This window comes from Silene latifolia, chromosome 4 (genome assembly GCF_048544455.1).
Source record: "Silene latifolia isolate original U9 population chromosome 4, ASM4854445v1, whole genome shotgun sequence".
NCBI classification, from domain to species: domain Eukaryota; kingdom Viridiplantae; phylum Streptophyta; class Magnoliopsida; order Caryophyllales; family Caryophyllaceae; genus Silene; species Silene latifolia.
In genome coordinates, this window is record NC_133529.1 from 206,909 (window position 1) to 232,857 (window position 25,949).

Consider the following 25,949-nt stretch of genomic DNA (forward strand, 5'->3'; position numbering starts at 1 on the left):
ACCTTACTTTATTTTTTGGGACCTCCCTTAAAAACAGTGGAGCCCCAAATGTTGTGGAGCTTGGTGCAACAATGAGGAGCCTCATATGAGGAAAGAGAGTGTATATGGGGAGCTTGATTCCCACATTTACGGATGCTCTAACATGTTTGATAGTTATTCTTAAGTATTGGGCTTAATATATTTGCTCATTCTATAGTCTATACAAATGTTTGCCTACTTTATATAGTAATTCTTATTTGTGAACATTTGTACAAAAATATATTTTACCAAAGTTTTTTTTTTTTTGCACTATCATATTGTCATATATCTCAAAAATTCCGTACTTTAGCACGGGATCTACACTAGTGTTAATACTATTATATTCAATTATTCACTACTCCTCCGGTTACTGTTATTTTTTTTTTTACCACTCACACGATTTATACGGTTATATTCATTCCTATTAATTTTATCAAACTCATATTTAAATAAATAAATTATTTTTCTTAAATCGAATTGTTGGATAGTTTTTCATACTGTTACTTTCATTATGTTTAATGTAACTACTGTTACTTTTACTACTCACACCGTCATTATTGTTTCTTTCAATACCTAGCCTTTAATAATATTAATTTTACTACTCCTCTTCTTACTATTACTTTCACTACTCCTATTACTCATATATGAGTGATTACTATCATATTTACTACATCCAATGTTACTACAATTACGTTATCAAATTTAATTAAACCACCATATAATCTAATGAACCTACCCGACAACCTATAAAATTTTCATTATCAATTCTTATTTCTTGAAACATGTTTTAATCTATTTTGTGTTTTTTTATAAAGGATGGTGATGTAATATTAATGTGCAAGAATTGTAGTGGATTGAAGATTTTGAGTGAGGGAGCGGGATATCAAAAAGGTTGAGGGTTTATAATAAAAATTAAGGGGTTGTTTGGTTGATCAAGGAACTTAATTTTCTTAGGAAAATAAAATTCATGGGAATTAAGTTCCCTTATCCAATTCGGGTGAATTTCGGAAAAGTGTTTGGTTGCTCATGTAGGAATTAAATTCCACAAGAACTTCCAATGACCAAGGAGGAAGTAGGTAAACAACTTCTCACATCATGTAGACATTGGAAGTTCCTGGAAAGTTTTAATTCCTACATTTTCTAAAATTTATGGCAACCAAACAACCCATATTTTTCAAAATCATGTGATTTTTCAATGCCTATATTTTTTAAGTGGGAACCAAAGTATAAAGTTTGAAAGAACAACGCTAAATATAAAATAGCTAGATATTGGAAAAACCAAAAACTCAATTTTTTTTATAGGTTGGAGAGTAAAATTAGGCTTTTCAAATAATATTCTTTCTATAGGTGTAATTGAACATCCATATTGTTTATATATTCCATTTACTTAATATAGGATTGTATTTAAAGAGTCCTAGAAGTTAGGTGGACATATTATTGGACGAGTTAAATTTATTGTGAGGTTGAAAATGTGTCATTGCCAAAGAAGGGTAATTGAGGATTGAAACTAGAGAAATAAGGTAAACAAGTAAAATGATTGTTTATCTCCATTTTGGTACATCTTTAATCGTTACCTTATTATTCTCTTGATTGGTTCCTATTAAAAATACATAAAAAAAAAAAAAAAAATCAAGTGATTGCTCGACATCAAAGGAATGAGATTGTCAAATAGATGATTAAGGAATTAATTAAGTTGATCACATTTTGGTTAGCTAGTTCAGTTGGATCCAATGTCAACTTATGTACCTTTTGTTTCACATTATTCAATGCTAATTAAGGAAAAATATCCTGCCATAAATTTACGAAAAAATGTTGGGTTTTCGCCAAAAAGCATGGATGGAGAACAAATTGGATATAGAAACAAGCTTTATATAAGTCCTTAAATTAGTTGCATAATGGCAAGTTGTTGTTATACAGATAAGGAGAAGTTTTTTGATGCAGCTGAAGAAATTTCATCAGAATCTGACAGTGCGTCAGAAGATTCCGGAGACATTATTATTAAGTCCAAAATTGGACAAGTGGGTAACAACATTAACGATATAAGTAATTTGGAATATGACTTTTGGACAGGAAACCCAAGAAGCATAGATGAGCGTCGTGACGAGTTTACAAGGAAGACCGGTTTTGTCATAGAAAGATGTCTAACTGCAAGAGAAGGTCCTAATCATGATTGCATAATTCCAACTGCTAATAATTTTCAGCACAACACCCAAATGGGAGACTCGAATGGTAGAAGAGATAATGTACACCAGGAAGAAAATAATCCTTTATTGTCATTACAACACCCAAATGGTAGAAGAGATAATGTACATCAGGAAAAACTACCTGGAAGACTCGATGAAGAGAGCGTAGATACAGTTATCGCCATTGAAGACTATGATAAACTCCCAAGGACATTTGATTCAAAGAATTTGGTTCCGGATATAGTGGAAAGAGAAGGCGAAACCAAAGAAGACGACTACGAGAAGGTGGTGGATATAATAAAGGAGCAACAGGTGGGGAAGAAAGGATGGCTAAAGAGGTTTAGTTTTAAAGCTGCTAAAGATAAATTGTGTGAAAACAAGGTATATAACTATAGCCAAGTATTTGGGTGTAGTAATCAGAAAGTTCGGGTACGATCTCATAAAAAATGGTCAAAGGAGATGTCATCCTTATATAGAAAACAAGACTTTTTGGCACATAATGGTCCTATACTTGCTATGAAATTTAGTCACGATGGGCGACACCTTGCTAGCGGCGGTGAAGATGGAAGTTTGAGTATATGGGAGGTGACAGAGGATGATAAATCAACAGATTTTGATCTTATAAATTTTATCCCAAGTCTTTATTTTTTGGTAAATGGAACTTCCAGTTTGGCCTCCTTTCTAAAAGTCAAAGAAGATGGAAGTGTAATTAATAATAAGTTAAGGAAATCATCAGATTCTTCCATCATGGTCCCTCGGAAGTGTTTTCGGATATTGGAGACGCCCATACATGAGTTTCATGGACATGAAAGTGACATCCTAGATATTTCATGGTCCAGGAAAGGGGTTAGTGAGTATAATATGATGCGATTCACAAAGTTTGTGCGTGTTTTATATTTTTGAACAATAATTGGTTTTTGTTTTCCACAGCATCTTCTTTCTTCTTCTATCGATAAAACAGTTCGCTTGTGGCAACTAGGATGTGGTGAATGTCTTGAAACTTTTCCTCATAACGATTATGGTAATGTGAGGCTTTTTTTTCCTATGTCTCATGTCATGTTAATGCATAAGTCCTCAACACAAAATAAAAAAAGTTATGTGACACTTGTCATGAATATTATTATTTGCAGTGACATGTGCTCAGTTCAATCCTGTAGATGATAACTACTTCATTAGCGGTTCTATTGATGGCATAATCCGTATTTGGGAAGTTTTTAGTTGTCAAGTCGTTCATTGGCTTGATATCAAAGAAATAGTGACTGCAATTTGTTATAAACCCGACGGAAAGGTTGAGTACCACTTTAACTAACGTCCTTGTCTATTCTCTTAGTATAATATTTAATTTATGGATTTTTGTCCAATGATTGATTGCAGAGTGGTATTGTTGGTTCTATAACCGGAAGCTGTTCTTTTTTTGACATCAAAGGCATGTTTGCTTCTGTGACTAATCATTTGACATAACTACATACTGACCGACTAATTTGTTTAGTATGTAATCCTATTTATTTTGCATTGTACGTTTTTCTTTCTCTATAACATTAGCTGATGTGATTTGTATGCAACAGATGACTCCTTGCGACACCATCTGGTGTTGTCCTTACAAAGCAAGAAGACTTTCACTTGCAAACGGATAACTGGTTTTCAGGTTGAAGCAAGCGCACATGTCATATACTAATTTCTCTGTTATAATACTCAATAGTCAACAAAGTAACTAACTTTAGTGCCTCGTCACAGTTTTCTCCAGTTAATCCAAAAGAAGTGGTGGTTAGCTCTGCTGATTCCCAAATTAGAGTCCTTAGAGGAGCCGATGTTATTTGTAAATTGAGAGGTGAATATTCCTCATTTTATATATTCAATTGACGACAATCTCAAATAATACTATTAGATGGAATAATATAATATGTGCGTGTGTGATGATGATAGAAATGCTGCACTTTAATTTGCCTCCCTCAAATACATACAGGTTCTCTACCACCGCTAATAGATCGTAAGAGACAAATATTTGCATCTTTTACTTCAGATGGGAAACATGTGATATCGGCCACGGAAGAATCGAAAATATATGTTTGGAATCACCACGAAAAGGAGAGGTGGGAACAAGGAAAAAGTAAGAATATCTGGTCATGCGAGAGTTTTATATCAGACAATGCAGTGATAGCTATACCCTGGTACGGTATTACACCTTGTCAACATAATAACCAGCCTGACAATGATAATGATAATGATGATACGGATCCGGAATACAAGACAAGATACATGTGTAGTTCTATTGACAATAATGGGTCGTCGAGAGTACGACCAAGTATTGGAAACATTGATCATGATTTCTTAAGGAATGTGTGTGAGAGCGTATTGAGTGGTAGCCACTTGTGGGGGCTTGTCATTGTTACTGCAGGTAAAGACGGCAGAATTCAAGTTTATCAGAATTATGGTTATCCTAAACCTAAACCTAGATCTTTAAAGTCATCCTTCTCTTTCTCTTCATTTAGAAAACAACCACCTGCTCCTTCACAAAACTCCAATAACTCACCTTCATCTAGTAGTAGAGATTCACTTCAATCGCTTTAAAATTCTCTACTTTTTGTATCATCTACCTAGCTTGCTTTGTTAAGTGTATATATGTTGAAACATGGCTAAGGGATACTAAAAAGTATATATGCACAAATGGAAAATAAAATCTTTGTAAATTTGTCAAAATTAACACATACAAAAGGGCATAATAATTAATATTCAGATGGAGGAGTACAATATCTACATCATTTTATTAATTACAACACCAAATTATATAAGTCGGGTCTAGCATTCATTACCTTCTTCAGTCCTTTTGCTTCTGCAACATGCTCATTTTGAGAAATATAGATTGTAGGGTGCGCCTTGCCCTTCCTGAGTGCATTTGCTTGAATATCAATCTAAAAGAGTTCATACTCCTTCATCACTTGGCATTTAATACTGTTGGGAAATTAGCATCAATCTCCCACGCGCAACGGAAGCAACCAATCGACAAGTAAACCGTAAAAGTAAATAAATGTAAGCAATAATAAGATGAGACAATATTTAGGGTCAAACCCACGGCAAAACCTTCCAAACCGGAAGTAAAACCCACTAGCCAAATAGACTAGAATCCACTATAATAATATAGTACCAGTACAACGTAACCGTCCCGAATTAAATACCAATTCGAAACCCACAACAATATAAGATAACAACCTCTAGCCCTCCAATAATATTAGTCAATGCCACTAATATTACCCCTAGAGTAACCTCCTAAATTATTGTATAAAAACACCCGTTATACTGCCTCTCACCCTCAAACCCGACTTGCTATTTACCAAGCTAAGTCACCTTGTTTAATATTTTGTTGTGAGATATATTTTCCAAAGGATTTGTCATCCTTTATATAGCCATGTGAAATGACGTTAGATTTTACACCATAAAATCACTTCACGTTATGATACAAATGAATTAACACAATTCATTCGTTTCACCAAATGCAAATGCAATTTTCACGCAATGTTAAGCTAATGCATTGACACTCATTTAACACTACCTAAGTTACATGTACATTATTAATTTTATGTAACATGTAACACTTAGCAAATTGAATACCTTGTGTTGGATGTTTTAACCCAACAAATACATAGTAATTCTTTCTAGTCAAAATTCGAGTGTAGAGAGTATAGATCTCCCCAAAGACTTACGTGCCTAACGGTGCAATGCAGGATTTTTAGCACGTCTAACGTCAAAAGGATCGCAATTAGTCTCACTATAGACGGATAGTCGAATATATCCGTCTAAAGTGAAACATGGGTCAAATAGTTTAAGGTGATGACATTTTTGGGCTTCACCATGCATCTTATTGCTTGTCTTATGTTTAAAATAGGTGGATATTTAGCCCGTTTATATAGACAGATATCTCCTGTCTATAATGAGAATTTGTGAAATGGTCGAAGGAGCCTTCTGAGCTGTCACGTGGCTATACATCTCCTTTTTAGTATGGAAACGTTACGACTTGTTCTTTTGGATTTCTATTTGCTGAACTAAATTTATAGGAATTGAATTGAACTTATAGGAGCTAAACTGAACTTATAGGAGCTGAACTGAATTGAACTTATAGGAGCTGAACTGAACTGAACTTATAGGAACTGAACTGAACTTATAAGAGCTGAACTAAGCTTATATGAGCTGAACTTATAGAAATCGAACTGAACTTATAAAAATTTTACGCTTTATATATATTAATTTTTCTTACAATTACTACAATACATTACAATAAAAAATAAATTACATATTACATTTTTTTTCTAACCATCTATTTCTATGTTATCATCCTACTCGTCACTTTCATCTTCATCTTCATTTTCACTGACATTATTGAATCCATCTATTTTTTTCTAACCATCTATTTTTGGTAAGAATAATGTATATAGGATAATTTTAATATTGGATTTTTTTTTGCATTGATTTTAATGAAAAGGGTACTATTTTTTTTCAATTCATCAATATTAAAAAACGGCTATGAATTTATAGTTAATATACGTTGTATGAACTTGTCTAAACTGAACTTATATGAGCTGAACTGAACTTATAGGAACTGAGCTGAACTCAACTTATAAGAGCTGAACTGAACCGAACTTATAGGAATTGAACTGAACTTATAGGAACTGAACTGAACTTAAAAGCGGGCAAATAAAAGTCCAAAAGAACAGGGTCGTAATGCGAGATATAGTAGTGGTGGAGTACAACCCAAAATAGTGGCTACTATAAATGGGGTCAAATTGACCAATTGGTAAAAAAAAGTAAGGAGTAGTGGATAAATTGGTAAAAAAAGTTTCTTTTTGGACAAATTGGTAAAAAAAAAATGGAGGATCGGACAAATACACCAAAAAAAAGAACTGTAATCCAATTAATTAGCATAAATTATCATTTAAGACAGATATGTCCGTATTAAGTTTAATACGGGTCAAATAGTCCGAACAAAACAAAAGCAAAATGCATGAGAAAAACGCAACAAATTTGTCTTATATGCACACGTGAGATATAATTGACCCGTTTTAATCTTAAGACGGATATAGTTGTTCATGGGTTCGGGCTGAGTCAGTTAGGGTCGAGTTAATTTCAGACTTGTTGGTTTCGGATCGAGTTATTTCGGTTTAGGTCATTTTCAGGCCAACTATTATCAAGTTATTCGTGGATAATAACCCGTTTGACTCGACTCGGCGTGAAAATGACCCGAATTTTCTTGACAGGTAAATGACCCAACCCAAGATCACCCACCTCAAAAAATGAGCCGACAAAATTTAACTTTAATTTAACCAAAAAAAACTTGAAATGACTTTTTTCTCTTAATCATTGACCCGAAAATGGGCTGAAAAATATATTGCACATACCCGAAATTGAAAATGACTCAACCCGAATTAACCCCAAAAAAATACGAAACCAAACTAACTCGACCTGCGCTGGCGTGACCCGTTAGATGTACCGAATAAGCCCAACCCAAATTCGACCCGACACCCGAACTCAAACCCCGAAACCCGAATTAACCCAACCCACCGTAACCCGACCCGAATATTTATTGTTGCAAACCGGTTATAATCCATGAATAACTTGATATTAGTTGGCCCGAAAAGGACCTCAACCCGATATACCCTTCACTTTTTTTTACCAATTTATCAATTTGGCCCTATAAATGGGTACAGTAATTGAGCCATAATCGGAAACAAAGCATCTTGTGAGAAGTCTTCAGCTTGTGACGGATAGTGTCCGTCTTCAATGAGATTTTGTAAATCGGAAATACTAGAGATGAGTATGGTATAAAAAATTCACTGCTTTAAGAGGACAAACCTAAGTGGGATTCGGAATGGAAGAAGTGGAAGGTGGGCTTCTCTTGCTAGTACTAGCAAGAATATTCATCTTATCCCACATGGGCCTCGGCAGCTTCCGTTGAGGAGGAGATAGTGTCCACTTTACAAGTTTAAGGAGGTTCTATCACAAAACTAATTGACAATGAGTGGAATAGCCTCTTGGATTATAAACTAGATCATTGTTCTCTTTTTCTCCGATGTGGGAGATCACACACCCCTTCACATGTAAGGTCTTTTTTTCGATCGATTGACAGTAATGCTGCAATTTTTCGAACCTGTTTCATAGGGCAGGAACGTCGTTGCTTTTCGGACCCGCTAAATAGCGACCCCGTTTTTTGTCAGACGAGAACGTTGTCGTTTTTCGGATCCGTCTTCGCCTCACAACCCAGGACTAAACCTTGGGCTTTGATACCATGTTAGATTACACATGGACGGGTCCGAGCCGCGCCCGTCGAGGAGTAGAGAGTGTCCACTTTACAAGTCCAAGAAGGTTTCATCCCAAAACCAATTGGCAATGGGAGGAGTAGCCCTTGACTTATAAAGTAGATTATAAGTCTCTCTTTCTCCGATGTGTGGGTGACTTATAAAGTAGATTATAAGTCTCTCTTTCTTCGATGTGTGAGCCCTACATGTGATTCTTCACACGTCCCTCACATGTAAGGTCTCCTTTTCGATCGATCGACAGGAACGTCGTTAAATTTTTCGAACCTGTTTCGTTGGGCGGGAACGTCGTCGTTTTTCGGACTCGCCAAATAATGGCCCAGTTTCGAGTTTCGCCTGTCGTCGGACGGGAACGTCGTCGTTTTTTCGGACCCATCTTCGTCTCGGAACCCAGCACTAAACCTTGGGCTCTGATACCATGTTAGAATCGCACATGGACTTGGGTGATCACGCTCATCGAAGAGAAGAGAGTGTCCATTTTACAAGTTCACTAACCCCTTAAGTTATAAGCTAGATCACTCTTCTCTATTTCTCCGATATAAAAGACCTACATACATATAATTCTACACCATATATCTTTTCTAGTTTTCGTGTGGGGAAAACTAAGTTAAGTTTTAGTGCAGACGTCAATATCCAGCTCTAAGACACTACATATTTACAACCCCATGCCCAATTGCATGTTGCCAGTCTCCCACTTCTCTTTCGTTTCTTTTTGCTTCATTAGCTTCATTCAAATATGAAATTATACTATTCATAAACTAAGGTGACATCAAATCATGCATCAAAGTCTCAATAACCCACGGCCCCCAATTCTCAGTTCTCACGCATGAAATCTCAACACACATGCAACCAATGTAGAATTGTAGACATGTATAAGTATAACCCACCTCTTCCAACGCTATTAAGTAGCATGTTTAAAAGGCTCTCAGAATGGTGATCTAAACTGTTATAACGGAAGCAAGAAATAACAAATAAAAGAATAATAAAGAGACAAACGCTACAATAAAGAGACAAATGCACAGATTTACGTGGTTCACTAACAGTGTGTTAGCTACGTCCACATGGGCACATGGTAGAAGGGAGAAAGTTTTATTGATATGTGAGCAGTTTTCAGATTACAGATTCAGACGGTATGATAAGCATGACTGCTAGGTAGAGGCTTAGAGAGTTTATATAATACTCCCTCCTATTCATTTTAACTCTCCCCCTTTCCTTTTTCATCTATTCATATAACTCTTCCCCTTTCCTTATTTAGTAAAGTTTTATACTTATTTTAATCACCTTACCCCACAACAATACCCCATAATACTCATACGTTATCTTATTTTAATCATCTTACCCACAACAATACTTATTTTAATCATCTTACCCCACAATAATACATTCCCTCTCTCCAATTACCTTACACCACCACAATACTTTACAATAAAATAATCATCTCCTTAATTTGCGTGCCCTTTTGAAAGGGGAGAGTTAAAATGAATAGGAGGGAGTACTCTCTAAGACCTAATACAGAATGACCTAATAGAGCATCATGACAGACCTAGCCCAATAACAGATATGGATACCCCCGCATAGTCGTTCGAAGCGGCGACTAACAGAATTAAGGCACAAACCCAACATAAACCCTACCCATAATTCCTCTGACTGAGATCAAAGGTAACACTTACTATAAAACGAGCCTCATGACAGACTTAGCCCAATAACAGATTCGGATACCCCCGCATAGTCGTTCGAAGCGGCGACTAACAGAATCAAGGCACAAACCCAACATAAACCCTACCCATAATTCCTTTGACTGAGATCAAAGGTAACACTTACTATAAAACGACGATTCAAACCAAAGGTAAGCATTCCTTATTTGGTCACAACATTACCAAGTTATTTTATGCCCATTTGATATTTATACAAAATGTCATTACATATCCCACTTACTTACCCACAATAACATGACCAACCTATTTTTTTCCTCTTTACCCCTCTTTTTTCCACCTTCTCTTAAATTCTTCATATTTTCCTATGTTCCTTTTGATCTTGGTGGAAGGACTAGGGACTTAGTGAGTATATAATGTTAATTGCTTAAGAATAGATAAGGGGGGTGTTTGGTAAACGGCGGATTGAAAAAATTTCAGCATATTCAAGGCTTTTAGCATGTTTGAATCACCAATCTACTATTTTGAGTGTTTGGTAAATGACATATTGAAAGAGTAGATTGGAGCTCAATCTACTGTTTTCCAATATGCTGCTCTACCCAGCATATTCACATTAGTAGATTGTGAAATATGAATCCGTCAACAATCTACACATAGATACAACATTCTATTAACCAAAATCTGCTAATTACCAAACACTTCTACTAAATTTGCTAATTGAAATATACTAGTCAAACCTGTTAATCCAATCTGTCATTTATAACCTGCTTGACCAATCTGTTTCTGCTAATATCATTCTGCTGATTACCAAACAGGACCAAGATCCTACCAAAACAACCCTCCTTTTAAAGTTGGATTCTACCCTTCTTTTTGTGAGTTTTCTTTAAACTTTTCGGACCTATATACTTCCTCAATTCCAATGGATTGTATACATTTGCTTTTTGCACAAATATTTAAGTGAATTGGATTGGGATTTGAGTGCAATTTCAAACCGGAGTTAAAAATGTGGGAATAATTTTAGAAGGAAAAAAAAAATCAAATGGGAGTAAGTTTAAAAATTGTTAATTGGCTCTTTAAGAAATAATGGTAGCACTAAAATAAAAAATAGAGAATGGACAAGTTATAAAGTCTATTAGAACAAAACCCAACAAATTACACGCGTAGATAATAATATAGCTATGAGATTATACTTGACTAATACTACTCGATATAACCCGGGCCTGAAATCTAAGTAAATATATATGTATGTATTATAGTATAATTTTTTATATATTAATGCTACACTCGTACCTAAGAAGGTGTATAGCCTAATGTAGAAGTCTTAAAACTAATTTAGAGGATTTAGAGAGGAAGCAATAATTTCAGAGGCAATCCATAGTTTATGGGCTTGTTGCGAGTTTGATCCCATTTTGGAAGGAATTGCTTGGTTACAGTCTGCGAAGTATTTTCCTGATACATCTCTTAATCTGGGATGTGTAGCCACGTAACACGTCGTTGCTGCTGCCTGCACCATTTCAAAGTCGATCAAACTTTTAATTAGCTACTTTAATATTAGACCAAAAGCAAATTATTATTATTAAGGAAAGGAATAGATGATAAAGCTAAAAGCAGCTACCTGAGGAATAGTTTTCAAGAGTTTTGAGGCCAAAAAGAAGACCAAATCTGCGCAAGTACAATACAAAAGCATTGCATTAAGTACTCATCTAATTATCGTTAATCATCTAGTCCGTATTTGGTAGACTTCAATACGCTACTCAGTCATATACGGAGTACTAGTTACCAAGTAAAAAGGTAGATTATTAATTAATGAAGAAAGTGACCTGTGATAATGCCCTCTCTGTCTCTAGTGAGTCTGGTCCTCACAATTCCAGGATGGACACAATTCACCGTTACATTTGCCTTCATTTCCTGCCATTTTTTTATTCATTTTCCATGATAGTTTAGTGGGTTAGTTTCATGAAACAATAAAAAGCTACATAAATATCTCAGTCCATACGAGGTAACACAAATTCTTGTTTAAGACGAAAATATTTGTAATAGATGAGAAGAAAAAAAATCATCTAAGAAAATAACAAAAGTTTGTGTCATCAATCTAAATAGTCTTATACATACATGGCTTCTTTTTAGTTATAAAACGGATACCTTAGCCTTACAAAAAAACAAATTGAAACCATAAAGAGATATATAGAGAGGAAATAGTGAGAAGAGGATGAACATACTTGGAGTGTGAGAGCAAGGTGTTTGGTGTGCAGAACGTTGGCAAGTTTAGAGAGAGCGTACGCACGTGTAGCATCGTATTCACTGAAACGCCAAGGTAAAAGCAGCAGAAGACATAAATTAAAATTGATGAGACAATACACTTAATTATTCAGTATTCATAACCCTTACATTTTCAAACCCTTATTTATTCCTTCATTTAATGTTTCGCCCTCTCCCTCCTAGTATTCCTTTCCGACTCATTTTTTAAAGGTCAAACTTGTTTTAATTAATTAATTAACTAATTAACTCAAGGTCAAATAAGTTGGTAGACTTGGTACAATGCACATGCAAACCCGGCCAACTTGATTACATTTATTTTGTTATAATTGGATCTTAAACAAGTTTAATTAAATAGAAAAGAGAGGAGCAGTAGTGATGATATATATGGTACGTACGTTTTAGATTTAGTGATGAGGTCAAGGTAGTCCATCATATCTCCGGTAAACCAAGTGTGAATGCTTGAAGACACGTTCACTATTCTCCCTTGAACTCCCGTCATCTCCGCGGTTTCCGCCATCTTGTTTATTAACAGTTTGGTCAACATAAAATGACCTGTATGTGCATATATATTATCGCGTGTATGTTAGCTCAAATAAGTTTCAAAGGCTAATCAATAATATATGGAGTAGTTCAAATATTTAAATAATTAAGTTAATTGTTACCAAGATAATTAGTGGCGAAGGTCATTTCGATGCCATCCTCAGAGATTCCATGGCCATGCGAAAACTTGCCCGCGTTATTTCTATTGGTACAAATATATATACACGCATGCATTAATTAGAAAAGTTAATATACATACATACATACATACATACACCCATTAATTAATTAATAAAGAAGTAGACTGACATGAGTAGGTTGAGTGGCAAATTGAGAGACTCAAACTCCCGGACAAAGTTGGTAACGGAAGAGAGGGAGCTGAGATCAAGTGGCATGACGAGGACCTCAGCGTGGGGACACTCGCCTAATATCCGAGCCTTGGTTTCTTCAGCCGCCTTGTAGCTCCGTGCCGGGAGTATGAGCCTAGCCCCACGCTTTGCAAGCACCCTAGCCGTTTCTTCTCCGATCCCCGACGTCGCACCTGGACCACAAAATAAAACATACAATTATATTCCATATAACAACAAAATTCATACTTACGCATACGCGTGATATCTTAAGAGTTAATCATTACCACATGATTGATTTTGGTAGCATATATATATCTCCGTCCTTAAATTATAATGATGCCACCATAATAATAATAATAATAATAATAATAATAATGATGAAATTAAAGCAAGTGGCTATATAAATAGTATTACAGTACATGCCTTTTAGGAGTAGTAATTAATTAATTAATTAATTAATGACCTTAAATAAAGAGGGTACATTATGTAACAAGGCAGGCAGTGCAGTAATATATACTCCGTAGATAGAATGGGAATGAAAAAGGCAAGGCAAGGTACCAGTGATGATGGCAGTGAGAGAGCGGAGATGAGGAGAGTTGTGGGTGACATCCTCGGCGGTGGACTTGGACCCGAACCCGCTTGGGCCTGCTGACCCGATCAAGTATTTCAGGGCTTCAAACATCTTCTTATCCAACCGTAACTACTACTCGCCTTTCTTTGTTTGTTTGTTTCTTGTTCCAAATATAATTAAAATTAATGTTGGTGTAAGTAGTACTCACTCCGTAGAAGAGTAGTAGTTAGTTATATTATTAATACAAGTAGTAGTAGTAGTAGTTATTACGCCTGAATGAATAGTCGACGTATGTAAGTAATTAAAGCTGCTAATACGTACTACACTTTATTACTAGTGTAGCTATATATGAATGAGCAAGCTAATTAATAAGGGGGCTTTAGTTTGTCAGAAACTGCATTTATTTATGCGGAAACAATTGGAAGAAGAAGAAGAAGAAAATGAAGAAAGAGAAAGAAAAAGATAACGATTGAAAAAAAAAAGAGAGAGATGGAGTATATGTGAGATTGGGAAAGTAGAAAAAGGAGAGGCTTTTTATATAGTAGTAGTAGTATATAATGCTATCAGGGAATCTAAATTAGTGACACAAGAGATTACAGATTTGTCATTTGATTCATCTACTACTTAATTTATTATTGAATTAACATCTTTATTAACTAATCTAATCACACCCATACATTATTATACATACATACATACATACACCTTTTCTGCTCCAACTAACCAACAATTTTCCTTTTCTTTTGACGTAAAGGATTTGTCAACTAGGCTTCATTCTACATTAGTTTAGTTTATGTATCATAATCACATTTAATCTCCCCTTCCTTTTTCTGTATACTATACGGAGCTACGTACTACTACTGTTTTATTTCATATTGACACATATATCAAACTCAACAATACGTTTGGGAAACCTAGAAAATTAATTGGGGAGCTGGTGACACTCATATATTCCTAAACAAGAAGATTTAGTAGTGTGACTACCATATTTGATATTTGATATTTGATATTTCTATGGGAGTTAGTTGGAAAGTTTGAGCAAGATTGTTAAGTGGGATTGCACGTTAGGCCTCTCATTTGGGCTCTGCTCAATTTAAAAATCTTATTTCAAAACCACCAATTAAAAACAAAGTATTTTAAATTTCTTGGTCAATCATTTCATTATTATTCACTAATTACATTGGCTATATTGCGATATGATGTTCTTGCATTGGGGTTATAAATAAAAACCTCTACAAAAAATGCGCGTAATTAACTAATTAAGTGGGAATATTCCTGCAAATTGGATCCAAGACCACATGGTTTGTTCAAGCATTGACTCAAAGACGGTTATTTATTTAATCGTATGAGCCAAGCCTACATACTACATGCAGACTAATCAACCAATAATTCATAACTTAATTATTAGACTAATTAGGTGATAATGCAAAAGTCACATGCATCTTGATTTGGAGCTTCAAACTGATTTACCTATTTATCAATCAATTAATGACTAATAATAATGTAGATAACCATCCAATCATCCATCCATGATCCACTTGAATGTTGAATTGTGATACTCTGCCAGATGAAGCTGAATATATAATAATAAACTAATGCATGAAGCTGCTATATTTGTCACTCGCTAATTACCAACTAATTAATCCTTAAGTAATTATTTATATCGCCAACGCCAATACAAATAAAGCGTCGCTATTAGTTAGATATGCAAATTTTGCATATGTTACGGTGTCATCATATAATCACCAAATACCCACCCTCATATTGTAATGCCTATTGAATGATCTCAAATCTTCAAACTTTTGGAGCATTTGGTTTAGATGTTGACATGAATGTTTATAATAATAAACTGACTCCACTAAGCTTGGAGGGTTGGAATAATTATTGTAGTCTTAACAGGGTTCAATTCATGCTCTCTCTATTTAAACCCACTTTGCCTTTGTTTAATTAATTAATTAATTAATTATAATTTAAGTTTTAGTGGCAATTTGAGTTGGATAATCACCTCCATCTCCCCAAATACTGATTCAATTCAAGGAATATACGATTTTCAAATGCAGATTAGTTACACTTATTAAATTAGTGCGCTAATAGACGACTAATCAATGGTCCTCCACAAATCCTTCAAATGATGTAACCAACCAGATGCCGCCAATCTGATTTTCAGAATTACTTGTTTGATGCCCTATGCAAATCTCCTCCCTCTTTAATCAACATTATTAACACTCAATCTAGATCAAGCTACCGTCATTTTGATTTGCAAATGTCACACCCTTTGATTTCTTTCATATATCTAACTATCTAACTCTAACTAACCACCTAGTCTTCCTTAAAAGTTAAAACTAAAGTATTGGTCTCATTTTTCCCTTCCCACACGGCCATATTTGACTCGTCTTATGCAATATTAGTGATGCTGGCATAGGAGCACAGTTAATGATTATTGTCACAAATTCAGGATCATTATCAGCATTATAAAAATCACTCTCTTGCAAAAAACTTATAGATACTCACTCATAGTAAACCAAGAATGAAAGAAAAACAAGTAAAAACTTATTAAATATCATATCATATATACGGAGTAAAATATAGGTAAATTAGACTTGTCACCATTACTGTTCAAAATGCCGGCGCACAACTTTATTATTTTTCACTGCATGTTAATTAATAATACTGATCTGGGTTGTAATTTGTCCTCCTTTAGCATGAAGCAGATTTATTTCAATCACCAATTAATTGATACAAATTCGCCAAGCTTCAAGCGTTTGCTTAATCACTGACAGTCAAGTTTCCTGTCTTCAGGCCATCCAAATTCTTCCAACAGCGCCAACACTACTCCGTTTGTCCAGCCAAAACCAGTCTGCAGGTTTGAACAAATGTACATTAGGTTCTAAACAACAAGTTGCACACAGCAGGAGTTTTGCAGCCCTGAATCACAAGATAGATCTCAGTAGCCTCGACTCCTGATTTATATGTGCTATAAAGTAATACCTACCTGGGGTATGTATTCACCACCACCCCCATATTCTCCACACTTTTCCACATCGTACTTCTCGTGCATTTCTCCTGTTTGCTTGTACGACGCATAGTTAGTCCTGATCCACCTCACTGCTAGATCTTCTGCCATCAACCATGCCTCTTTCGATCCTGATTTTGCCAGGGCTTCTATTATTAGGTGTTGCATTGGGGCCCATCCATTTGGATAATCCCTGTTTATGCATGTTTCTTATTTTAATTAGAATCATTGCAAAACAAGCATATGTTAACCAAAACAAAACAAAAAAGCCGAATTTTTGCAGAGGAAATCGGAAGAATGAAAGAAGGTGACTAACCATTGTTGTCCTGAGTTCGTCAAAGAAGTGGCAATGCCAGCAGCATGAACCAAGCCTGATGCCTTGAGGCTTTTCATCACCTTCTCTGCCGTGTCAACTTCATAACACATGCAATATCAGAGTCAGAATGTAACTATGATTATTCTATGAATGATGAATTGAACAATGCTTTCATCTGATATTCATTGTCCGCAAAGTGTAAAGCTACAGTTGTGAAACTCCATGATAGCTACCCGTCAAGATTTTACTGACTTTACTCTAGGATGTGACTACTGCTAAATTAGCATTCACGCAAAAGTTCACACATACCTCCATCCCAAACTTATTGTTATAGCCATTTTTCAAATGGATGACAGATGTTTGGCTAAGCTAGATGTTACTGAAGTATATATATAGTTACACCATTTTCCATATGTTGAAAACATCAATAGGTATGCATCTTGCACGTTGAAAACATCACTATTTTCATAAGAAAACAAATTGAAGGTTTTATTAATTTCTTTACTTGTCAAACAAGTTAGAAAACTTTTCTGTTGTCTACTTGCTGAAACCAGAGGAACAACAAGCAGTTTCAGAGACCTAGGAAACGCATAACATGAAGAAGCAAAGTTAAAACCTGAATCAAATGGTTTTATCCATAAGGGAATGAAGTTGGAAGCAAATACGTTCTCATTCTGGTGCCAAGCTGTCCTTGTGTGATCTCCCTGCTAGTTCAACAAATATATCCTCATTTACAAACTTGTCCATGACTATAGGATTTATGAATTTATTTAACAACTGCAAGTATATCTCACCTCGCATGTCACACTGTAATTGACCCAGCAGTCAAGCCATTGGCTCAAATTTTCGTTCCAAAAGATAGATTTGAATGCTTTCTCTCTGGAGTGAGAAGCTTCTGTGAACTTTTTAACAACAGTAGTTTCTCCAGCAACTTTTGCAAGGAAGGCGATATCAAGCTCCATCTAACATGAATAAAACAAAGTGGCTTTCAATCTTTCATCACATATATAAGAGTCTAAGATACATCGCCTTTAATTAATCTTGATTCTAAAACATACCTTGAGTATGTATGCATTTAAATCCACCGGTATAATGTTAGTTGTAGCCAATGTTGTAAGATCAGAAGCGTTTCTGCAACAGGGCACACTCAGTTCATTGCATCTTATATTTTTATGTCCATAGGTCACTCAAACCAAATAAAACACAGCCATAAAATTGAGATAACGGAAACAAAAGAGTATCACGTTCAGCTGGACGGTGTTTGTTAAATATACAATCATAAAAATTCCAGTTAAGATTGTTCCATCACGCGACACAACAGAAAACAGATTACAAATTTGCGAGAACATGTATTTGATCCATTTAACCTAACCACGACAATAAATACCTCATCCATCTTGTGCTAAAATCCCATCCAGATTCAGCAGTCGAAGCCACCTCTCGGTAAAGAATCTCTTTGTCGGCCTCATTAGTCAATTTGGAAGCCGTTTCCTTATCCTGTCACAAAGAGGAAAATTGTCATACTAAAATGCATGTTTGATTTTAAAGGTGACATCTATTGCTCTAGGTCAATATGGAATGTGAACATACAGTAGTGTAAGATTCTGGTCTTGGTTTATTCCACATGGCATAGTATCTACTCAAAACATGACTGCCTCCTTTCGAATCATGAATTGTCACCTTATGTATTCCTAAAATAACATTGAAATTTGAATTTCAGATACAAAAAAATGGAGCATGAACTAAAACGCTGAGAAGCAGAAGCAAGAGTTCACAAGTAGGCAAGTAGGGACACCTGAATTCCAGAACTCGTGTTCCTTGATCAGCGCTGGAAGAGCCCTCTTAACCAGACTCATGTCACCTGTTGTTTGGTAAATCTCATATACCATTGAACTCAAAAGAGGAGGTTGACTGTCCACCAACAAAAAGAGGCAACTTAGATAGTTAGGTGCTTAACCATTTAAGACTGTTTTCAACATGAATTAAGGCTGCTAGACTTTGCAGTACAACAAACTGGCAAGTTATCAAGAGGCAACTTAGATTTCTGGTTTTAAACCAAGTTTGCAAATAAATGGTGACATAGAAAATTCTCTTTGATGAGTAAAGTTGTGTAAACATTAACCTCTTAACGCTGTTGTAGGGAGAAGATCAATTAACAAGCAAACACAGAGCCTTCACTGGATACAAATATAATAAATATGACAGTAGTATACATCTTCTGGAGAAGTAGTAACTTTGAGATATAGAGAATGACAGTAGAACCAAAAAAAAAAAAATGTTTGCATTAATCACTTTTCCAGGATAACTAATCAGACAGACTTAGAAATGATATGAAAAGCTAAGTAAAGTATGTAAAGCATTACCTTCGATTAGTGTAATAGGATCTGGCACCATTAAGTACAAAGCCATACTTTTCGACAAAATAAATGAGGTTAGTTACAATGGCTTTAGCAGTGTGGTGCATTTTACTGGCAAGTAAGCCCCTGCACGAAGATGAAAAAACCTTAATGCTGTTTGAAACAGAGATGTTGTTTAAATTGAAAGTAAAGAATAACCTGATGACCCAATAAGAATCCCAGTAGTAAACCTCCCTAAATCTGGAACCAGGAATGACGCATGGGTGAGGCAGTGGTAGGAGCGTATGCATTTGAGGCTCCTTTTTCACATCTTCAGACACCTTTCTACTCAAATTCTTCCATAACCCATGAACTTCCAAAGCCCATTCTCTTACCTCTTTATTCTTCACCTTTGTTAGAAACCCATGTGGCTCCCTCACAAAATCCACCGGATCAACATACACCAAATCACTCCCTGCTCCATTCAAGTACTCCTCCACAAACTTGCCTAATTCCGCTTCCGATACGCTCCCGTTTTGGCTCCTTGAAAGCTTACCAAATGCTTCCTCCGTCACCGACAGACTTGATTTCAGTGACAAATCAATGTAAAGCTTAGGATCAAAGTTGGTGGGTCCAAAGGTGTTAAGAGCAGTTTCTTGAATTTTCTCAAGGAATGATATCAGAGGGGTTGTTGCAGCAACTATACTAGAATCATTATCAAAACTACTTGTTGTATTATGTGCCATCACACCCAAACTTAACAATGATAGACTCAATATTTTAAAAATATACAACAAGTTGGCCATTTTGGCATGTAAACAACAAGTAGGGGGAATTTCGATGATTGCCACAAATTGAGGTGTAACACATGATGATTATTTATCAATAACTAATGGCGACGACCCAGAAAGCAAGTCAAATTAAAGGAAATAAATAATAATAAAGGATCGTAGACCAAACACAAAAAGAAGTTGTGAAGAAGTTGAGGATTTTGTCTGATTGGGTTTAATTTTCTTCCAAAACAATGAGATATGAGGTGACACTATTTACTTCTGATGATGACAATTAGGGAGATCTATTGTTATATAGGGAGATTTGAGAATTAACGCTTAAAAATCCTACTCAACTGAATACTTGGTGAAATTAATACAGATAGATATATATGGGTGGTAAATAAATTTGGTAGATTTTCCTAATTTAACTACGGAATTTTAATTATGGTGGGACTCTTAATCCTAAGGAATAACTTTACTTAGTGGGAACAAAGTTTGTGGAGAATAACACGCCCAACTCAATATCCTTCTTTTTGTATAACACTGATTGTTTAACTTAACATTAGTGTCCCCAGACAAAGCATATTAGCCAACTCCCTGATTGTGGTCATAAAAAAAAGTCAACTATTTCAGCTACAACTATAAGCCCTAATATACTCCATCCATCCATCCCGGTCAATTGTTATCTTTTGATTTTGACATAAAGCCTAAGAAAAGAGGAAAGGGCCAATCATAAGATGACAAGTGAACCAAATTAAGTGTGAAAGATCAAGTTGCTTATAAAATGCAATCCTAAAATAGAAAGAACAACAATTGACTGAAACACCGAAAATGGAATAGGACAACAAATGACCAGGACATGGGAGTATATGATAACTGGGCCAAGCTCAAAATCACCTTGATATACATACTATTACTCTATTAGAATGGAACATGCCAATATACTATGAGCCCACCGCGTCTTTTGTATATTACGTTTTGTATATTGCGTTATGAGACCGCCAAATGAGTGCAATAAATCATCAATTCATTCACAAAATGTAACATTCACTTAAACATTCCCTACTAACCCCTCCGATGGTATCTCTCAGATCCAATCTATATGATAGGTAATTGCTAAATTAGATAGGGTTGACGAAATCTACACGAGAAAAAGCTTGTCCCTTTGTGCGGTATTGTGTCACGGGCGCATGTGATAACAACTTGTAAGACCACCCCTCATACCAGAATCCATGTACAACCTTTTCAGCTCTCGCTATTATCTCCTGAATCAGACCCACCTTCAACCATCTTCTCAAGGGATTCCATATCTCCAGCATCAGAGAGGGTGTGTATTCTTAGCTTGTCCGCGTCTTCACTAAAAAAATCAGCACCAAGAAAATAAGCAAGTGAAATCATACGAGAAACAGCCAAATCAATGAGCTACAAATTCAGATTAGTTGGACTCACTCAGTAACCCCGAATATTTCCTTCACAATCAAAGAGCTGTCCCTTGAACAAAAATCAGGCAGCTGTTCCAGAAACCACAGATATTAATCGACATTTTAAAATCTGTCCACGAATGGAACATAAGTATAGGATGCTGCTTTCACAGCTCCTAAAAACACAGGGTTGGGAGCTTGAGGCGTGGGTACTAGGTCTCTTCATGAATCCTTTTGGGATTACCATCCTTGCAACATCAGGTAAAGATAACAAGCAAGCGAAACCAACTAAGCGGAAACCCATACAACACACACAAAAAATCTACTCTAATATATAAGGAGGTATCATAAGATCTCCATTTAAGACCCCGTTGGTCCTGTTTAAGGTCTTGAAGCCTCTAGATGGTTATAATTGTGTAAACTGATTCACTTTTGAAAATCATGGCATGACCGACTATGGTGGTTGTTCCACACTTCTAGTCCGACCAAATTTAGATCTATTGTATTTCGCGACTCACTGTAGACGTCTATCACACGTTCTACACTCCTGCCATTCTGGCAGAAGACATATCATATTAGGCGAAATCATGGAACATATTTATTAATAGCCGACATTGTGGTCCATTTCGAAACTTGTTGCCAAGTCAGTAACATAGATTTCAACAAGACATTATACAGAGTATAGAATATAGTTCATTATCATAATGTGCGTTGAAATAATATCCATTTCCTTATTAAAGATATACAAGAATGGGCAGTTTATCCTCCACAAAAAAACATTGTGGCTATCTATGGCCTCCAGGTCTAGAAGTGAGAAATAGTGAACATTGTCCAACAATTCTCTTCCCAAATATACCTTAAAAGGAAGAATTATGTAAACAAAAGGGGATTCATGTATTTAAATTCCCACTACTTTCTATAAAAAAGGATCTGAAATTAGATCCACACATTCCACTACTCACATCTCAGAAGTCAGAACCATGGTTAACGGATTCGCTATGAATACGTCCTTACCGATTTGCGATTCCCTCTTATAGAATGTGTGTCATGTATTTTCAGTAAGCAACATTACAGAAATTGCTTTTAACGATTCGCGATTCGTAGGGTACCGAGCGAATCCGGTAACCAGGGTCAGAACCATCACCTATTTCTTAGTACAAATAACTACTACGCTAGTCGAAGTTCAAATTAACCAGGGTCAGAACCATCACCTATTTCTTAGTTCAAAAAACTACTACGCTAGTCAAAGTTGCAATTAACAATGGAGGAGAAAGAAGGGATAGATTAATGGAGGAGAGAGAATGTGTATATTAATGCCTTTACTTGTGAAAGAGAAGGTCGGATGATATAAGAATGAGGGGAGGGGTAAATAGGGAGAGAAATCTGACTTTGAGATGAAGATTCAAAATAAACGGCTGAATGTATTTCATTTGCTCGGATTGCCATTTGGTAGTGTTTTCTAATCCGCACCAGGTATGGTGGGAGCATTTTTTTAAATAAAAAGGTAGTAAAAAAAAAGGCTATATTAGGTATAGTTATAAAAAAAAACCTTTAAATTATAGGAGTATGCATTAGAATTCAAACCCATTTAATTGTCAAAAAAAAAAAAAAAAAAAAAAAAAAAACTCAAAACCATTTAGAGAAATAAGATGCTTCTTCCTGCTGACAATTTTCTTCTTAAGAAGCCCAATGAAGGGGTGATCAAAATAAGCCGCACTGAGTCTTAAGTCAGAAGGTCCAACCAAAACTCGCCTCAAACACCAAAAGGCTCATGGATAGCACACACCAAAAACACCTGTCAGTTTTGTTATCCAACCTAATGTTGGACAGTATTACTTGGGTCATACAACCTGGGCAAGCTTTTGCCAAAAATTTAATTGTAATTGCGAATAAAACTTTAACGTGAGTACCTCAGACAGATAGAAAACTTTTCCAAAAAGAGCCTGCACAGCAAGCTTTCTCTTGAAACCCTTTTCAGAGTAGCCTGATGCATCCATGACAACAGGACCTGAGAGGAACTAGATGCAGTCAGAATACTAAGAGAACACATTGCCCACTTACATGGTGCTCCGACAATGCCACGTCATATTAAGACAAAAGGGGAGATATGCATTCATGCATGAAGCAAAAAAACAGTTTAGTGAATCATTATACTTCATTTCGCCCTGTCATGAAAATTGCATCAATTGATAGTTAACACAATCTCAGAAGCAAAAAATCAGTTTAGTGAATCATTATACTTCATCAAATCATAAAGCGGAGCCGAAGATTAAAGAATCATTTGACTTCATTGGGTATCGTAATTTGTGAAAAATTCAAGAAACAGATAATACAAATTCTACTATAACTCTATAAGGCAGTCTTATTGTATGAGACCCCTTAAAGGGAACCCAATATCGAAAGTAACCAAAATGTTACTCAATTCAAAAGTAATTTTGATCGATTTCAAAAGTAATGTAAATAAAGGTCTCATACGATAAGACCACCTTAACCTAGAATCACTCAACAAAGATAAATAAAACAAGGTTGAAATTGCCTTGGGTGATTTTAACTTTTCACTAGAGCGGACTACAAGATACTCCCTTCGTCACAATTATATAGTCCTTATTTCCTTTTAAAACTGTCAAAAAAAAAATTTGCTCCCGTTCTATATTTAGTAGCAAAAACAGTGAACTTTCTATATGGCTCTTGGTGAGCATCAATCCAAGACTGGACCAGACTAAAGACCGCAAAAATAAATTTGGTGAACTGAAGACCAGATCTAAAACGGTCGTTCTTCGACCAGACTAAACCCGATCGTAGACCGATATAGACCAAAAATTGGCTATTTTCAATACTTATTTTGGTGATAATTAAAATAAAAATAACATTAGCTCATATTTTATAAATAACAGAGCTAAATATATTCGATCTTCATTCAGTCTAGTCTGGTCTAAACCGAAATCTGGCCATCCCTTACGAAGTGCCATAAAAGGGTATCGCCAATAGCGGGGTAAGAAGAGTGGGTTGAATGTAGGCAGGAATACCCTTGTATTTATATCACAAACAGATTTAGGTTGCAACAAGTGGAAACATAATAAAGTGAGCAACTTTGAAGATGAATAACCTTTATCTTTGACAATTCGCCTTGAGATATCATTCAAAATAAGAGCAACTTGGGAATCAGTTAACAAAGATGCTTTGCGTAGTTGAATCAAGTCAGCAACCAAGTCGGGGTTGAATGGTTTCTCATTCAATGCATAACGAATGTACTTGCGCAGAATATCCTCAATGCTAAAACCAGTCTGGATGATGAAAAGGACAAGATGGAGCAGAGAGTATAATTATTAATTATTAATAGTAATAATAAAGTAATAGTGTAGTATATAGAGATGTTACCTTGTTAATGAGGTCATTCAAAAGTGGGTGTTGTACATGGTCTCTGTGGTTATTGAACAATTCATCAATTGATTTGAGAAGGTCGACATTTTTATTGACCTGCAATTCAATATTTTAATTTAAAGTACCAAAAATGAAATGAAGAGTGATTAAGAAGAGTTAAAGGGATAAGAACATACGAGGCGGCGGCGGTGGGCTTTAGGAGAGGTGAATTTGTTGAAAGTTTTAACAATAGCGAAGACGAAAGTGAAACCCAAGTAGGCCAAAGGAAGAGCAAGAAACCATGGGAAAGAGGTGTTACCAACTCTAGGTCCCGGAATAGCTTGGCTTACTGAACCACTAAACTCAACCAAATCCAACGCTTTCTCTTGTATCCAAGGCAACTCTTCTTCTTCGATTATTTCTTCTTCTTGTTGTTTTGTATCCTTAGCAGCAACAGCAGCAGCATCATTCTTCTTCCCAAATGCACGTGTCTTTGTGTTTATGGAAATGGGGCGCCATCGATGGGGGTTTGGAGGAGGAGGACGAAAGTGAGGGACAAGTGATAATTTGGAGTTGCAGGAGGATAACCCTAATCCTAATCCTAACCCTAACCCTAAGGACCCCGTTTTCCACCTTAATTCCACTTTCGCCATCACTCTCTCTACCTTTTGATTTCAATTGGAATACAGCACAAATGTGAAATGTCTGTTTCCGCTTTTCACAATTTTCGGTAAGTCCGATCTAGTTATTATTTTTCAGTCAAGTTTTTTATTAATTTTTTATCACATAGTCGGATAAGTTCTAAAATCTAGTTATTATTTTTCAGTCAAGTTTTTTATTAATTTTTTATCACAT

The 25,949-nt window shown here is 35.6% G+C and overlaps 4 protein-coding genes across 5 annotated transcripts; 1 reads left to right on the plus strand and 3 right to left on the minus strand.

The window, feature by feature from the left end:
* The first annotated feature begins 1,510 nt into the window (after positions 1-1,510).
* On the plus strand, positions 1,511-4,769 carry LOC141653866 (putative WD repeat-containing protein C3H5.08c). Its single transcript, XM_074461735.1, has 7 exons — positions 1,511-3,047; positions 3,132-3,222; positions 3,332-3,489; positions 3,576-3,627; positions 3,767-3,846; positions 3,936-4,029; positions 4,165-4,769. Exons 1-7 carry the CDS (start codon positions 1,914-1,916, stop codon positions 4,767-4,769), a joined length of 2,214 nt encoding a protein of 737 aa, XP_074317836.1. The 5' UTR covers positions 1,511-1,913.
* A 6,432-nt stretch (positions 4,770-11,201) lies between these two features.
* Positions 11,202-14,472, minus strand: LOC141652418 (short-chain dehydrogenase TIC 32 A, chloroplastic-like). The gene is made up of 8 exons (XM_074459872.1): positions 13,863-14,472; positions 13,264-13,495; positions 13,077-13,156; positions 12,810-12,966; positions 12,375-12,456; positions 11,976-12,063; positions 11,771-11,817; positions 11,202-11,659 (listed from the first exon to the last, which is right to left on the minus strand). The coding sequence occupies exons 1-8, from the start codon at positions 13,984-13,986 to the stop codon at positions 11,483-11,485; spliced, it is 987 nt and encodes a 328-aa protein (XP_074315973.1). The 5' UTR covers positions 13,987-14,472; the 3' UTR covers positions 11,202-11,482.
* A 1,931-nt stretch (positions 14,473-16,403) lies between these two features.
* LOC141652420 (putative trehalase) lies at positions 16,404-21,146 on the minus strand. Of its 2 annotated transcripts, none has more exons than XM_074459875.1 (11): positions 19,760-21,146; positions 19,568-19,687; positions 19,000-19,115; positions 18,795-18,895; positions 18,592-18,701; positions 18,263-18,335; positions 17,999-18,166; positions 17,821-17,908; positions 17,205-17,301; positions 16,868-17,081; positions 16,404-16,732 (listed from the first exon to the last, which is right to left on the minus strand). In XM_074459875.1, exons 1-11 carry the CDS (start codon positions 20,344-20,346, stop codon positions 16,646-16,648), a joined length of 1,761 nt encoding a protein of 586 aa, XP_074315976.1. In that variant the 5' UTR covers positions 20,347-21,146; the 3' UTR covers positions 16,404-16,645. The 2 variants fall into 2 exon arrangements, with proteins under 2 accessions (XP_074315976.1, XP_074315975.1); XM_074459874.1 differs by having other exon boundaries at positions 17,821-17,911; positions 19,760-20,664.
* Positions 21,147-21,164: 18 nt separating this feature from the next.
* LOC141652421 (uncharacterized) lies at positions 21,165-25,827 on the minus strand. Its single transcript, XM_074459876.1, has 6 exons — positions 25,292-25,827; positions 25,113-25,211; positions 24,841-25,018; positions 23,645-23,742; positions 21,763-21,824; positions 21,165-21,670 (listed from the first exon to the last, which is right to left on the minus strand). Exons 1-6 carry the CDS (start codon positions 25,745-25,747, stop codon positions 21,559-21,561), a joined length of 1,005 nt encoding a protein of 334 aa, XP_074315977.1. The 5' UTR covers positions 25,748-25,827; the 3' UTR covers positions 21,165-21,558.
* Positions 25,828-25,949: the final 122 nt, after the last annotated feature.